The sequence below is a fragment of the Pygocentrus nattereri genome, chromosome 21 (assembly GCF_015220715.1).
Source record: "Pygocentrus nattereri isolate fPygNat1 chromosome 21, fPygNat1.pri, whole genome shotgun sequence".
Lineage (NCBI taxonomy): Eukaryota > Metazoa > Chordata > Actinopteri > Characiformes > Serrasalmidae > Pygocentrus > Pygocentrus nattereri.
Genome location: NC_051231.1, coordinates 23,375,722 through 23,393,421, shown reverse-complemented (window position 1 = coordinate 23,393,421; position 17,700 = coordinate 23,375,722). Strand labels below are relative to the sequence as shown.

Here is a 17,700-nt window from a genome sequence, read left to right as displayed (position 1 = left end):
GAAAAGTATGCACCATTATAGAAGATTACAGCCCTCAGCTATAGACCCTATAGCCCTCAGTCAGATGCCAGTTTATGGCTTTGAAGAGGTTTTTGGAGTATGTGTATGGGGGGGGGGGGGGTTGTATGTTTTCATAAGTTTCACTAAATGCTTTCAAATAAATAACATAGCAAGTACTCCAGAGTGACATTCCACTGAATGTGGAATGCCTACTCTTGGCACCATCTGCTGTAATTGGGTTGCTATTGTGGCTATTCTAGTCATTGCAGCATTGCAGACATAGCTTCAGCATTGTGCCTGACAAATGAGGGTCTACCAATCGATGCTCTTGTCCTTGTATCCAACCTCGTCAGGCTCCTCTGTAGTCAAAAGGCCTCTCCTGTCATACACTGCAGCTTCTCCAGCATCCTTATTGGATTGCTGGGCCATGGTCAAAACCCATGCTGGGAACTGATGTCATAAATATGGCCTCAAAGAACCAGTCATAAATATGGCCTCAAAGAACCAGTATTTATGCCTATTGAACTTTGCAGGTCTGCAGGTCTGCAGAGTCTGAGGTATAATTTACAAGCTAAACACAATGCCAGTACAATGGTCAGGTTCCCCACAGGACCACCACAGAGCAGGTATTATTTGAGTGGTATATCATTCTTAGCATTGCAGTAACACTGAGGTGGTTGTGGTGTGTTAGTGTGTGTTGCGCTGGTCTGAGTGAATCAGTACTGCTGGGGGTTTAAACACATCAGTGTCACTGCTGGACTGAGAATAGTTCACCAACCAAAAATATCCAGCCAACAGCATCCTGTGACCACTAATCATGGACTAGAGGATCACAAACTGTCCAGCAACAGATGAACTACTGTCTCTGACTTAACATCTACAAGGTAGACCAGTAAGTGTGTCTGGACAGTGAGTGGACACCTTGTTTGAAAACTCCTGCAGCATTGATGTATCTGATCCACTTGTACCAGCGCAACACACACTAACATTCCATCACCAGTGCCAAACCTGAGGCGACAGGACACCTAATACAGTAGCTCTCATGCTATAAAAAGACCTAGCATAAGTATGACCACTGCTTTACATAGAGTTGTTTCAACCCTAACATCTTGACAATGCCGTGGGAGGACTGGAGGTGTCAACTGAATGTTACAGTGTGTTCAGATACACAATATATGTTCAGCCTCCTAATTTTTCCTCCGAACATGGTGTCAAAACTGCATAACATGTAAATAACAGCCCGAATACCAACATCAGTGACAAAAGACTTTCTAACTTTGCCTGATTATTCAAATGACTCCACAACGCAGTCACATCATTTACAGTCTCCACCTGATTTCATGATTTGCTCCGTTTGTCTGTGGCTGTTTGGTGTTCTTTAGCCATCCAAGACTGCAAATACAGCCCTCAGTTATATTGTGCGAGCGCATTTCAGAAACAGAAGCAATGACAATCTGGAAACACTGTGATTGGAAAATCAGGTTCATTTGGGAGAAACCCAGCTTACAGTCTCCACTTGCGTTTGGATTACTGTTCACAGCTACCCACAATTGTTTCAGTCCATCAGGATTTTTCAGTGCATTTGAGTCCCTGTACTCCCTAAAGGCCTGAATCTCCAGCTGTTCTTAGCAATGCTGCCAAACTAGCAACATCAACATTGCTGCTAGTCCTGGCTTTGCCACTGGCCTAAGGATCACTGTACTCCTTTTCAGCCTCTCTTGCTTTCTTAGCAACTTGCTCTGCCCCATCATTTTTGTTTACTTCTTTAAGAAAAGACAACAAAGTCAGTTATCTTTTTTGCCATTTCCAGATCTCGCCATCGGCTAGCACTCCTGATGCGTGAGCTTGTAAAACATTTGAACTTGATACCGGTAGGATTGCAGTTACTATCCATGAAATGAGCCGGTTGGGTTTTTGGAAAGGAGGCTACACATAAATTAGTATAATTTAATACAGATGTGTTTATTGATATTTTTTTTTCTATTGTATTTTATTTGATAAAAAAAAAATACCGGTTCTCATTCTAGGAGAACACGACACAAATAAAGCACTGGCTACCACCACCACTGGCCGCAATGTCAGCTTCACTGCATTGCTGAGAATGATCCACCACCCAAATTATGCCGGCTCCATCATGGTCCTGTGGGGCCCCTGACCCCTGAAGAACAGGGTAAAAGGGGGTTAACAAAGTATCAGAGAAACAGATGGACTACAGTCTGTAATTATAGAACTACAAAGTGCACCTATATTGTAAGTAGAGCTGATAAAATTGACAAAGGTTGTAGATCCAAGGTGTACTTAATGAAGTGTTGGTCTGTGTATACATATATACCACTGTACCAAACTGCACAGTAAAACTAAAAAGATAAACTAAAAAAAACAAACAAGCATTCAGATCTTAGGTATTCACAGTGATAAGGCTACAGTCCATTTAAACACAAGGCATTAAATGAGATACTACTAAGTGAAAAATAAATCATCATTTATAGGGTACTTTCTATTGGGAGGACTGGCCCAAACACCTAAATTTCAATTTACATATAATACCTACATTTTGTTTTGTGTGTTTTTTTTCTCTTTTTAACTTATTTTAAAGTAAAGTTGAAATATTTTGATTTAGTTTTTAAATTGAATTTTTAATAAAAAATAAAAAAATTAAAGCTGCCCCACATTTTTGTCACTACTGAAACATGGTGAGCAGTTACATTCTTTTTTTAGAGTAAAGTTGTCCCAAAGTCTGAAAAAAAATCAGTGTGTAACATGAAGAATTGTCACTACCGAAACATATTTTCTTCAATTTAGCGAAAATTTTAATGTTCTAATGAAAAATATTGATTTTGTGTGTGTACTGTTCACAGCTTCGTTTGCTAATCATGAACTGGCTAGCTTTTTGGGTTATGCTTAACATTAGCTAAAATGTTTATGCTGAAACATTTGGTAAAGTTGCAGCAGCATTATGATTGTTCAGACGATGACAAATTGGAATGTTCAAGCATTTATTTTAATAAAAGAGAGATATTTAAGGTATAGTGTCAGTCAAAGCAACAGAATTTCAGTTTAAAGTCTAAGGCAGTTACAAATCTGAAATGTGTTTTCAACACTGGCTTTAGCCAATTCAGTAGATATCTATATACAATAAATATATTTATATGTAAATATTTATTGATATTTAGCTCTTTCAGGTTGCCAGTGGCTGACACTAAATGTTTCTTATGTGCTTTATTGCACTCAGTTGAATTGTTCAGAAAAGCTAGAAGCTGGAAACAATCAACATATTCATTTTGTAGCAGAGATGTGTGGGTTGCTTGTGTAAACATCTTGCTGAGATATTTTTATATAGAAACACAACATGTTGGGTTGTGTCAGGCAAGTCATGAAAGGCTTCCTCCTTCTGTTCCCAAACAGAACAAACAGTATATTAATAAACTACAATGCAACTTAGATTGCAAAACTTAACATATCGATAGTAAAACAGTTGCTTGGTCCAGAAAGTTTAAATGTTATTTCACTGGTAAATGGAAAATTAGCAACCTTAGTTTTGGAAACTTTAGTACAAATAGATTAACAAATCAAAACAATCAAAACTATTAATGGGATTAGTAGCAAAAATTAATAAATAAAACAACTGAGTAGGATAAGAACAGAAAGACAGAGAGGAAAACAATAAAAGTAATAATAAAATAGTAAAAAAATACAAAAAATTAACAAATAAAATAAATAAGAACAAGTAAATAATCAACTAACAAAACAGCTAAAAAAATAATAAACAAAACCTAAATCAACTAAAACAGTTGTGAGCTGGTGGAGATTAAAAGTTTAAAATGGTCCATTGATGCCAGTGACGCACCTGAAGGGTGATCCAGTCTAAATGAATTTTAAATTTACATTACAGGGAGCATTGATGTGATGTGATGTAAGATCTCTGTAGATAAACAGAAGCCAGTGTGTTTCCTGCCACAGTACCAGAGAGGACCAGCCTGTTCTTTGGTACAGTGATGAGTATTGTAGGGGTCTCTGGTGATAAATATCAATGCAGAGGAAAAAAACGTGTCAAGGGGCTTGAGGCCTTAATCATGTCTATATATTACATCACTATAATCATTGACTGGTAGCAGAGTAGTCTCAACAGTCCCTTTTCTAGTGTGCATTAAGAACATGTTTTGTTTCAGTACAGGAAACCAAGCATTTGCTTTTATTTGCTGACTAGTATGAACATTTAATGTTCTTCAGCTATATACCAAGGTACTTGTATTTAGAGACATATTTAATTCTGGAAGTCAAAATGGAAAACAGCATGATTTGGTTTTCTTCACATTTAGAATGATGCTAGAAAGATGTTTATAAGGCATGAAAAGACCACTTTAGTTTTCTGCTGCTACCTGTAGAGAATCATCAGAACAGAATAAAACAGTTCCATCTGCATAAAGGTGTACTTTGCAGTCTGAGTTGGAGGCGGCAATATCAATGATGCATGTACTCAATAATACTGGACCTAGTACTGAGCCTTGTGGGACATTTTTAATTATTAGCAGTAGATCAGATTTATGGTGTCGCAGGGACACACACTGGTGCCTATCAGAAAGGTAATTCAGGGCCCAGCATGAAGTTTTGTCATCCCAATTACCATGAATTCTTTCCCCTGGAAAACTAGTTCCACCTCTGAAAGGACAATCTATTCAGATTTACAGCTAGAGTGCTATACCTGCATGTATACATATACATATATCTGTAACTGAAGTATTCCAGACAGTGTTCCACAACAATATGTGACTTCCAGTGGACGAAGGTTTGCTAATTGGTTATGCTTGTCTATTAAAACATCATAATAAAAAGTGATCTCCTGCTGAAGTTGACATAACCGTGTTAACACTGTCAACATTTATCAAAGTATGTTTGTATGTTTCTCAGCATTAGCATGAACGGGAACACGTGTAACTCTTTTTGAAGGTCATTTAACCCCCCACCCTCCTCCTCCTGCACTGTTAGTCATTTAGCACACAGGTCTGACCTCATCATCCCCCATAATATTGAATTATGAGAGTTGTATATTAATACATAATGGGCTTCACAAGTCACATGGCATTTCATGAATTAATAAAGGGGATAATTACTATCCAGGTTACAAATGGCCAAGAGTCTTAGAATTAGCTGGGGATTTGAAAGGTTAATGTAAATTTCTCCCCTTTTCATTATAAATTTAATAGTTTTTTTCTGTCTGCTCTTGCCCTTTCAGTCCCTAAGGGTGCTCGATCTTATGCTTCATTTTACCATAAGTTGCATACTGCATGACTAATAAGAAAGATTAATACTGCACAAATTTCATAATTTAGAAAATTGGATTATGATTCTTTCTTAAGTGCCCTATCATCTTAATTGCTTTACATTAGTGTGTTGGTTAAAAAGAAAAAAAAGAAAAGCACATCTCTGTTTTTTCCTTTTAAGCATGTCTTTCATTTCATAATAAAGACGTGGTGCTTTAATGTTTAATGGAAAAGTGACATAACAATCCTTGTTGGCCTACTTCAGTGAATCGAAGACGTGTTAACAACAATTGCTTCCCAGCACTTTCCAAAGCACATATAACATACAGCCATATGCTATAAGCATAGCATTTCAGAGATGAAATTACATGCAAGCAGACTGATGCACATTGAATATGTAAGACCTCAACTTGGGCTAGCTACAACTGGCAAGACCGTGTTTAGTACTGGTGCAGCAAAGGCTTTTAAACAGCAACAACACAACCACTAAAAAGGATAGCATAAGTACTGTAGCATGTTCATCATTAGCACTGTGTAAGGAATGATAGTAGGCACAATAAGTTCAGAGAAGAAGCTAGGGACCTCAGAATCCATGTCTAGGATTGGTCTGAAGAATTTTTAAATATTTTTGACTATACTATACTTATATTGTCTCTCATGAAACCTATAAAATGTTGCAAGAGGAACTGTCCTGCATTAGCTGTACAGATATTTTCTCAGTGCACTGTAAAATTGCTGTGACCTTTATTAGTTACACAACAGGGAAATCTCACCTCCACATTTCACCCATCAGCAAAACATCACATACACACTAGTGAGCACAAACACACTAGGGGCAGTAAGCACAGTTGCCCAGAGCAGTGGACAGCCCTATCCATAGTGCCCAGGGAGCAGTTGCGGGTTAGGTACCTTTCTCAAGGGCACTTCAATCACATACTGTCAGCTCAGGGGATCGAACCGGTGACCTTCTGGTCACAAGACTGGTTCCCTAACCTCCAGCCCATACTATACTACTGTGAAAGAGTTAAAACAACTCTTTAATTTTCTGTTCCGAAAATTTCTGGTGCCTGTATACACCATGTAACTGCTGCAGATGGGATGAAAAAAATTGACAAAGGATGTTTAAGATTAAAAACATTTGAAGTTTCCAAAAGAAAATCCATGTTTTACGTGAAGCTTGTGACAGACATGTTATCATGTTTTACCTTGTAGCAGCTTCACAGTGACTCTTTCTGTAGAGAGGTCTAATATAGAACTGCTGCCGTTTTCCATTTGTAATAACCCATTGATTAGACTGCTGCCTGTATTCACACTCAGTGACGCATCTAGAACCTCCAGAAGGCCTAGAGTGACATTTTGTTGAACAAAATTGGTTCTGCCTATTGGAAATCAAAGCCTGGTTGGTTGATTCCTTTGTCACTTCGTAATGATGTAGATGATTATTCTAAGACGTTATGCCTTCTCTTCAGCTCTCCTAACCAATATGGGAGGTTGCTTAGTTATATCTAGCTAGATACCACAGAAAAACAAATCCTGATTGGCCAGTTTTTTGCTCTGCATTTGAGGAATTTAACACTTTTGTTTCCACCTGGAACTTAACAATGAAACAAGAGTGGTACTCTAATATGTGCAGTGTTGAAATATGATTCTATTGAATAAAAAATGAACTAAAAATTGCAGACATGCAGTTTTAGTTCTCTAAAGAAATTACAGTTATTCTTTACTATATATGCAACACATTTATTAATTGTGGATGAGCACTGCAATGAGGTTTTACTAGCCTTGTGTAATAAGCTATCAATGTTACAGTGTTGCTGCTTTTTTGCATTTTACTTGTGTAACTGAATATGTATGTAATTATGTATTAGAATGTATGTTGAAAGCATATGTGACTTGGATCTTGATTTTCATTTGCTTTTTCTGGTTGTAATTCTACATCCCCAGTAACCGGTCATCTCATTAGATGCATGTTGCTGGTGAAATAGTCAACACAAGAGCAGGTCAGAGTAGTGAGCAGGTGGCCACTACACTTCAGAGGCTGAAGTGGGCTGCTGCTGAAGCTCAATAAAACTTGTAATGTGAGGTGAATATAAGCGGCCATCCCATCAGTTCCAATCAGACTGTGCAGCTGGAGTGGATGCTACTAATCACTTAGCAAGATTGCGTATTTGCCTTTGTGTGTACATGTTACTTTGCAGTAGTGTATGTGTTTAAGACTTGTCACTATCAGTTACATTAATAATCAATTAATAAACAAGTACTGATTCAGGCTAACTAAAATATTTCATTGCATTCTATTGTTTTTGTTAAGTATTTTTTGTAGTTAATTGTTTGTAATCACGTTTGTCTAAATAAAGTTTTTTTATTTGCAGCACATTTTATTGTAAATATATTAGTAAACAAAATAAATGTTTCATAATTCAGTAAACCAGAATATATATCATGCAGTTGCATGCAAAAGTTTGGGTCAAATTCTATGTTTTTTTTTTTTTTTTTAAGTAAAAATGTACAGTTACTGTTAATTGCTGAATTCAACATATTTGGAAACAATTAAATGTCAAAATTTGTCTGCATAAAAGTTATGGCACATTTTATATTGTATGTTTATTTTTTCCAATATTTTTAATGCAAATACATTGAGATTGTGGGCTAAAATGTGCAGGAAAATGCTATGTTTAAGCTTGTTCTCTGTAGAGGATGTGTTAATTCTGAAAAACAGCTCCAGACCATTATCCCTCCTGTGGAACTACACATTTCAATTAGTAACATTCTCCTGGCATCAACCCATCAGATGATTCATCGCTTCAATGCTTTTCCGCTATTTTACACCACTCCAGCCAATGCTTGCTATTGCGCACAGCTGTGCTTGCCATTGCGTGGCTGAGCTGTTGCCATTCCTACATGCTTCCATGTCACAATAATAGCACTTACAGTTGACCAGGACAGATCTAGCAGGGCTGGAATTCAATGATCTGACCTGGTATGTGGCAAAGATGGCATGTTATGATAGTGTCACGTTTGAAGTCATTACGCTCTTTAATAGGACACATTCTACTGACAGTTTGTCTATGGCGATTGCATGGCTATGTGCTTGATTTCATACACCTGTTAGCAATGTGTTTGACTGAAATGTTTGATCTCAATGATTAGGAGGGGTGCCCACTATTTTTAGCCATATGATGTATATACTGAACAATAATAAATGGTCTTTCAGAGACTCTGTAATACTCAGGAGATAAACTACAAAGTCTTTTTAAAAATATAGCAAAAATGCATATAAATGAAAATGGCCCTCATTCTATCTGTGAACAGAGATTAGAAGAATTTAAAATATGCATCATTGTAATACAAATTGCACTGTAGATTGATGTTTTGGTGTTTTTTGTTTTTTGTTGTAAAGTAGTGCGTTCATATGTCTCCAGAAATGTGTACCTTTTTTCTCTAAACTATTATTGTGATGGGACAGTTTTACTGACATTTTGTTTTATTTCTCATGTCTTCCATGCAACTCTCCACAGGACCCAAATCAATTTCACGGTGGCCATTGATTTCACCGCCTCTAATGGTAAGTGATTAAATGGTTTTCAAAATAAAATAGCCAGTAAGCATTTTAAAAAAGCTTAAGTGGTTTCCCAAACTCCTTAACCAGTCCTCCTCTAAGCAGAGCTATTTAACATCTTGCCTCTTGCTTTCAGTACAGCTCTAATGGCTGTGAATGGGCAGCTCCTTGCTCTGCTTGGCTGAACAGAACACTAAGCGGGGTGCCTGACCATGCTGGGTTGAGGGGAGGATAGAGAATAGGCTGCCGAACGGCTTAGGTACACCCACTGCCTGTGAATGGGTCCCATGTCGCTCGACAGGCTGCACTTACTGCAATTACTAATAATTACTGTTCTTGTGCAAGTAGCTGCAGTGGGAAAAAATCCCTCCTAATAATTCATGACTAAATTGGCACAGTCAAGACAATGTGCATGGAAATATGAGGAAGTGTGTGGTTGCATTCGTAGGGGTTTGTTGTGGAGGGCTGCCCACGGTGCTGGATTGTTGTTCTGAGTTTGTTTGTTGCAACCGGACAAACAACATAAACAATGCTCCTAGCCTGTTTTGATGCCTTTCAGCTGTTCAAACTACCTGAATTCAACAGCGCAGTAGGAAGCAAACTTCAGTAGCCTTCCAGTGGCCCAGGAGGTATCTGAAAAGTTCTTACGTATTGTGTTATGAATAGACAGCAACAGCACTGTAGGATTACAGTTTGAAAATGACCCCTGTGAAACCCTCATAAAAGTGTCTAGTGAAACCACCAAGCAGTTTAAATAGCTTTAAACTGAAAAATGTTATCAACTTTGGATGTTTTTCAGTTCTGTGGAAACTCTCTTGTAATACTGGGTAAGTCAAAATTCACAGGACACCATTTTATTTTATTTTATTTTTTATTTTATTATCGACTTTTATCTCTGGGGTCATCTAAAAAAAATGGTGTATGCTGAAAAATCTGCAACAAACACCACCTTCAGCACTGCATCATGGAAGCTTGTGACAGCATAAAAAATAAAATAAAATGGTGTCCTGTGACTTTTGACTCACCCTCTACTTTGTTTTTGTGAATGTCTTTTTTAAGCCTTTAGTTTTGTACTACACATACAAAAATTTTAACCACAAAGCAACATTTATAATCACTCAGTACAACACCTCCTAATCCAGTTTGAAGAGGGCTTAAGTTCATTGTACTGATAGTATAGAGCATCCTCAAGATTATATCTATTCTTCAGTTTCCAAAATTTCAACCATGAATAATAAAATAAATGATCTAATGTCTAGAGAACCCAGCCTAGTCTTTGTCTTTCCACTGTATGAACACCTCATTCAGCTCATGTTCTTCATATTTCTTCTGAAACACACTACAGCAACTTTCCTCACATTTCTCCTGGATAGGATGGATTACTAAGCAACTGAACAGGCTAAATAGAACAATAAGCAGGAGGCCATACACATAGTTGCAATGTAAAATCTCCTCAAGGATAAAATATATCACATGTTTTAATGATCTCAAAATCACCCTTAGAACAATAGAATTGGAAGCGTTTCAGTTGCCTGTCTGCCTGTAAGATGCTTACATTTTAATTAATTCACTCCGGCTGTTCTAGATGCACGTCCATTAAAACACAGGCCCATATAAGTGAAAATTCCATAGAAATCTACTGAAATCACACACACTCACTTTCGATACCATTCTAAACTACACATCCCAATCCCAAAAAAACTGGGATAGTATGTGAAATGCAATTAAAGATATGAAGTACTGATGTGTAAATCCACTTTGACCACTATTTAAACACTATTTATCTTACCAACATTAATAAAAGCTGTAATCACAGCTGCGTTTCTTTAGTTTTTCCCATTAGCCTAATAATCCATTAATAAATCAATCGGAATAGAGTACGTCCATGTAAAGAATAAATTTGTCCGATTGAGGGCATTCAGAATAAGATTTCTATATTATTCTATTCTATTCTATTCTTGATTGAATGAGGTGGGTAATACTGTAAATAATCTGTTAAACAGAAGAACAATTACCATGTAAAAGTATATATCTGTGTACATTCCCAATCTGAAAGTCTAAGTATGTTCTGTGTGTACGTCACGTCAGAGTGAAAGTTTATAATGTTTAACATGGCAGGAGCAGAAACTGGCCTGCTCAGCTCTTTAAAAGATGATGTCCAGCTTATGTGTCTCAGAACACGACGTCTTCCTCTTGGCCTTCTTTAGTAAGTACATGTGAAGTACATTTTCCTGAGTCTGACCTCTGTCCCCCCTCCCATCGACCCACCACCAATGGGAGGGGCAGTAGTAGGGGTTCGGCGCTTTGTGGATTGGGCAGTGTCTGAAGGCGTGGGCCTTGGCGTTCTGATCCTCGGTAGCTGAAACAGGCTTTTGGAACTTGAAATGTTACCTCACTGGCGGGGAAAGAGCCTTGGTTGAGAGATACCAGCTAGATATAGTCAGGCTCACCTCAACACACAGCTTGGGCTCTGGGTCCAATCTCCTTGAAAGGGGCTGGACTTTATTCTTTTCTGGAGTTGCCCATAGTGAGAGGTGGCGGGCAGGTGTGGACTTTATCATAGCCCCTCGACTCGGCGCCTGTATGTTGGGATTTTCTCCGGTGGACGAGAGGGTAGCTTCCCTACGCCTTCGGGTTGGGGAATGGGTCCTGACTGTTGTCTGTGCTTATGCACTGAACAGCAGTTTTTGGACTTCTGTGCAAACCACTGTTTGTCCATCACGAACACCATGTTTGAACACAAGGATGTCCATAAGTGTACATGGCACTAGGACACCCTAGGCCTCAGTTCAATGACTGACTTTGTAGTCGTGTCATCGGACTTGCAGCCATGTGTTTTGAACATTTGGGTAAAGAGAGGAGCTGAGCTGTCAACTGATCACCACCTGGTGGTGAGTTGGATCAGGTGGTGGGGGAAGATGCTGGTCAGACCAGGCAAACCCAAATGTATAGTGAAGGTTTGCTGGGAACGTCTGGCAGATTGATCTTCAACTTGCACCTCTGTCAGAACTTTGACCAGATATTGAGGGAGGTGAGGGACATTGACCCAGAATGGGCCATGTTCCGCTCCTCCATTGTTGAAGTGGCTGACTTTAGCTGTGGCTGCAAGGTAGTTGGTGAAAGTCGAGGTGGTAATCTTCGAACCTGGTGGTGGACACCCTAGCTGAGAGACACCATCAAGCTGAAGAAGGAGTCCTACCGGGCATTGTTGACCTGTGGGACACCAGAGGCAGCTGGCAAGTATTGACAGGCCAAGCAATCTGCGGCTTCAGTCGTCGCCAAAGGCAAAAACCTGGGTGTGGGAGGTGTTTGGTGAGGCCTTGGATAGTGACTTTAAGTCAGCACCGAAATGATTCTGGCAAACTGTCAGGCGACTCAGAAGGGGAAAGCAGTGTACCACTAGCACTATATATAGTGGAGATGGTGTGCTGTTGACTTCGACTGAAGATGTCATTGGGCGGTGGAATGAATACTTTGAGGACCTTCTCAATCCAACCAACATGTTCTCCAGTGAGGAGGCAGAGTCTGGGGACATGGGAATAGGCTTGTCCATTACTGAGGCTGAAGTCACTAAGGTAGTTAAAAAGCTCCTTGGTGGCAAGGCTCCAGGGGTGGATGAGATCCGTATGGAGTTCCTCAAAGCTCTGGATGTTTGTGGGGCTGTCTTGGCTGACACGCCTTTTCAACATTGCGTGGACATCGGGGGCAGTGCCACTGGACTGGCAGACTGGGCTGGTGGTGCCTCTTTTTAAAAAGGGGGACCGGAGGGTGTATTCCAACTACAGGGGAATCACACTCCTCAGTCTCCCTGGTAAGGTCTATGCAGGGGTACTGGAAAAGACAGTCTGGCTTATAGTCGAACCTCAGATTCAGGAGGAGCAGTGCGGGTTCCGCCATGGTCGTGGATCACTGGACCACTGGACCACTGGATAGGATTCTGGAGGGTCCATGGGAGTTTGCCCAACCAGTCCATGTGCTTTGTGGATTTGGAGAAGTCATTTGACTGTGTTCCCCGGGGGATTCTGTGGGAGGTGCTTTGGGAGTACAGGGTACATGGCTCTTTGCTTTGAGCCATTCAGGCCCTGTACAAACAAAGCAGGAGTTTGGTTTGCATGGCCGGCAGTAAGTCAGACTCGTTCCCAGTGAGAGTTGGACTCTGTCAGGGCTGCCCTTTGTCACCGATTCTGTTAATAATTTTCATGGATAGAATTTCTAGGCCCAGTCAGGGGATGGGGGTGTCCGGTTTGGTGACCTCAAGGTCACATCGCTGCTGTTTGCAGATGATGTGTTCCTACTGGGGACTTCAGGCCGTGAACTTTAGCTTTTGCTGGATCGGTTTGCAGCCGAGTGTGAAGCAGCCGGGATGAGAATCAGTACCTCCAAATCCGAGGGCATGGTTCTCGGGCGGAAAAGGGTGGAGAGCCCTCTCTGGGTCGGGGATAAGCTCTTGCCTCAAGTGGAGGAGTTTAAGTATCTCGGGGTCTTGTTCACGAGTGATGGTACAAGGGAGCGGGAGATTGACTGGTGGATTGGTGCTGGGTCAGCAGTGATGCGGGCTCTTTACCGGTCTGTTGTGGTAAAGAAAGAGCTGAGCCATAAGGCAAGGCTCTCGATTTACCGGTCGATCTACATTCCCACCCTCACCTATGGTCATGAGCTTTGGGTAATGACCGAAAGAATGAGATTGCGAATACAAGTGGCCAAAATGAGATTCCTCCGCAGGGTGTCTGGACTATCCCTTAGAGATAGGGTGAGAAGTTCAGTCATCTGGGAGGGACTCGGAGTAGAGCCGCTGCTTCTCCACGTCGAGAGGTGCCAGCTGAGGTGGTTCGGGCATCTGGTTAGGATACCTCCTGGACGCAGGCAAGTCCACCCAGGAGGAGACCCCGGGGAAGACCCAGGTCACGCTGGCATGACTATATCGCCCAGCTGGCCTGGGAATCCCCCCGGGGAGCTAGTGGAAGTGGCTGGGGAAAGGGAGGTTTGGTCCTCATTGCTTAGGATGCTGCCTCCATGACCCGAACCACGGAGAAGTGGAAGATAATGAATGGATGGATGGATGGATAAAATACTTAAAAAGACAAGCACGTGCTTACTGCTGCTCGTCTCACTTGGACTGGACTCACATTAGGCTCATTGTCATGGTAACATCTACACTAAATTGTACTCTATGCATGTGTGTAGTTATGGATCCGATTACTTGTAGTCTGCATGTAAATAGAGATTTTTCATCAGATTGTTCAGTGCCTATAAACACATAAAGTTAACGTTTTCTTTTCCGGGACATCTTTTTCCCCATTCAGAGACAGGTTCAGTGTTTTCCACTGGCAGAAGAGTGAAACACCACCTGAATGCAGCATTAGACAACATAATGGCTTAGTAATAACCCAGAAGTGGTTTGGAGTCCTCTGGAGGCCATGGTGCTCCAAGCAGCTGCTGATGTGACTTATTAGATAAAGCCAATAATGTTCATTGCTTTACCTTATAATGACAAAGTGAGATCAGGGTGTGGGAGATTTTATGGAAGAGTCAATACTACGTTATCAAAAATTATAGCCCTTAATACTATAACTCTGATCTGTAGGTAACCCGTCCCAGTCCACATCCCTCCACTACATGAACCCATACCAGATGAACGCCTACGCCATGGCGCTCAAAGCTGTGGGGGAGATCATCCAGGATTATGACAGTGATAAGATGTTTCCCGCTCTGGGCTTTGGAGCCAAACTGCCCCCTGATGGACGTGTGTCCCACGAGTTTCCTCTGGTGAGTTTGTAGACCATCACGTCTGCGTATTTTATTCAGGAAAGCTCTCTGGATGTAGGTCACATGTCTAATGCATTCCCCTTCCTCCTTATCAAAACCAAACATCCCTGTTTCTTGTCCCGCTACGTTGGATGATCAAAAACTACATCCGCCTTAACAATGGAGGTGGTGGAGCTGTGTGTGTTTGCTATGATGTGGAAATTGAATTTCACCCAGTGAGTAATGCTTGCTCAGAGAGGGATTATGGATTTGAGTTCTCTCTGTAGGCCCATGAAGGCTCAGAAAAGCCTAAATTGATCAGAGCCTCTCTCCACCCCCTCTCCCCTGCTCCCACAACTTCCAGTGTCTGTCAGCTCATGATAAACTCCTATAGACTCCCTATCCTTTTACGCACAAACAGGTTACTTTAATTATAAATTAACAGCACCTGCTTGTGGAGTTGCCTTGTGCTGTTAGCCAGCAACTGTAATCTGTGTGATTAATTAATTTATAAATGTGTATAACGTACTATATGCACACTTCAGGAGTATGTTTTTTCTGTCAGTTATTACGACTTATTTAAATGAGGAAAAAGTGATTTAGATCAGTTTGGCATACAGAATTATGCAGAAGTCAAAAATCAACATTTCCAGTTTTTAATTTTATAGTGTGAGGGAAAAAAGCAGAAAACATTTATGTAACATAAAATTACAACAAAGCATCAACAATTCAACATAATATTAACTTTTTCAGTACTTTTGCCTTTACGGCCTTTTAGGGAAGGAGGTGGTAACGTGAATATTTTACTGCTCTGTTGTGGCTCCAAAGCAGAACTAGATTTTTAGGTAAAAATAAAATAATACTCCTTTGAAGTAAAATAAAGCTCTGCTGAATGTTTTAACACTATTGTACCAATAATGGCCCTAAACACTGGAGTTATATATAACTGCTCATTTTTAAACCTTAAACATTTAACCCTGAAGGTTGGCACGCAGACTGTTGGTCATGTAGCAATGCAGACAACAATCCTGCCTAGCTAGTAGAAAACAAAAAAGGCAAAGAGAAAGATTTAAGAGGAACATCAATAAGTTGGAGACAAATGGACTTGTTTGCATTTATATTTTTAATCTGCACTGAGAAACTGTTGAGAAAATGTCACAAAGCTGAACTGTTCTTATTCACCAGCTTCTTGTTCTAGTTTTCTTGTTCCACCTTAAATGGTGCAGCTGTTACATCCTGCGCCTCATGCACCATTTAAGGTGGAATGGGGAAATTGAAACAAGAAGCTGTGAATGAGAGGCTGACTTCAACTTCATAAAAAGTCAAACATTGAGAGTCATTTTACAACAAAACTATTGTACTTTTCAGGAAAGGTTTCTCACCTATGAGATGCAAATAAAGTGACTGATTTCTTCTTTACAGAATGGCAATATTGAAAACCCCTACTGTAATGGTATCGAGGGGATTCTGGAGGCTTACCACCAGAGCTTAAAGACTGTCCAGCTTTATGGACCCACAAACTTCGCCCCTGTTGTCAACCATGTGGCAAGGTACGTTTTACAAAGCACTCATTTAACGTACATGAATTAGACCTTTTTCACTGAAGTCTGCAAATAGACATGAGTAGATATGAGTGAGGCAAATAGATATGAGTGCTTTCACACCTCCCATAATCTGCCTATTTTAACATCTGACTCTTTACAGGTGCTCATATCTTCTCTGCAGCACGAGCTGCAGCTAATAACTGCAGACCAGCAATGAAATAATAGCGAAACAATGTCTTGGGCACATGGATTATAGAAAGTATTGCATCAGCAACCTGACTGGTTACGTTAAAATAGACAAACCAATCATAAAAGCAGATATAAAGTGAGGTTTAATATTATTAATAATATTGCTTTGACTGTGACACAGATATTTAGTGTATCTATTTTAATGCAGAGGTTTTGGTTCAAATGGTGGCAAATGGCAAAAGGACACACTGTCACATAAGCATAGACTTTAGCAAACAAATTAAGTGTGAAAACAGCCTCAAACAACTTGTCTTGATTGAGAATCAGAGGAAATTAAAGGTATTTCTGACTGGCTTCAAATACGTAAGTAGTGTTCTCAGTATGAATGCTTTACGAGTGTTTCCGCACCTACAGTGGTCTCACAATTACTGCCTCTGTGTTCTTCAGTTAATCCCAGCAGGTCTTTGACATTGTTTTGCTTTCCTTTCTAACTGCATAATTTGAATACTGCTTTTATTCAAGATGCAGAACAAGTTCACATGAAATGTCAGCTTGTGGACTCTATTCACAGTACATACAGAAGTATTTCTGCAAGTTTGACATGCTGTATAAATGTCATTTTCTGAATGAATGGAACAAAAACTCTGTTTAAATGGCCCATACCATGGAAACATGAATTTTCCTTGACTGTCTGAAATATTGTAATATAGTATGTGAACACTGAGTGCGTTTACATGCACTTAATCTGATAATCTGATCAGTAATGCGTTCAACACATTTACATGCACTTAGGTAATCAGGTAGTGGGAGACTCTTCTGCTTTGCAACCAGCCAGTAAACTCAATGAAGAAGATGTGACATAAATGTAACGTACATTTAACGTTATGTAACGTAAAACATTTAACGTACGATGTAACGTAAAACTTGAGCTGCGTCTTTTTTGGAACTTTGCACCACTATACTTGAAAATATGAACATGTATTATCTAGAAGATGAAGACTATTTAAATCCTTTATTTTGTGTTTGGTTCACTTTGGCGCTCCAAAGTGTTTTGCTGCCATCTCACAGCAACGCTGCTTGGTTATTTCTGGTACCGTTGTCTGTTTTTGTGCATGTGCAGACTGAGAAATCTGAAAGAAATCAGAGTAAGAGTTCACATGCACTGTGAAATCTGAGTACTGAGCTAAAATCCAGATCTCTTTATCGGATTTTTAGATTGGAGTATGGTGTTTATGGTGTTGGAGTATGGTGGATGGATGGATGGATGGATGGATGGATGGATGGATGGATGGATGGATGGATGGATGGATGTTTACATGACGATTTGAAAAAGTGGATAACTGCAGGAAAAAAATTATGATTGGATTGAGGGCATGTTCACTCCCCATCTTCACAGCCCATG

The 17,700-nt window shown here is 40.0% G+C and overlaps 1 protein-coding gene across 2 annotated transcripts in view; it reads left to right on the top strand.

Annotated features, from left to right (window-relative positions):
* The window catches only part of cpne5b (copine Vb), a 236,459-nt gene that overhangs the window by 193,953 nt on the left and 24,806 nt on the right, over positions 1–17,700 (top strand). For both annotated transcript variants that reach the window (XM_017712880.2, XM_017712889.2), the window contains 3 exons: positions 8,780–8,826; positions 14,405–14,586; positions 15,988–16,115. In XM_017712880.2, the coding sequence (XP_017568369.1) occupies positions 8,780–8,826; positions 14,405–14,586; positions 15,988–16,115 (357 nt within the window). The remainder of the gene's footprint in view (positions 1–8,779; positions 8,827–14,404; positions 14,587–15,987; positions 16,116–17,700) is intronic.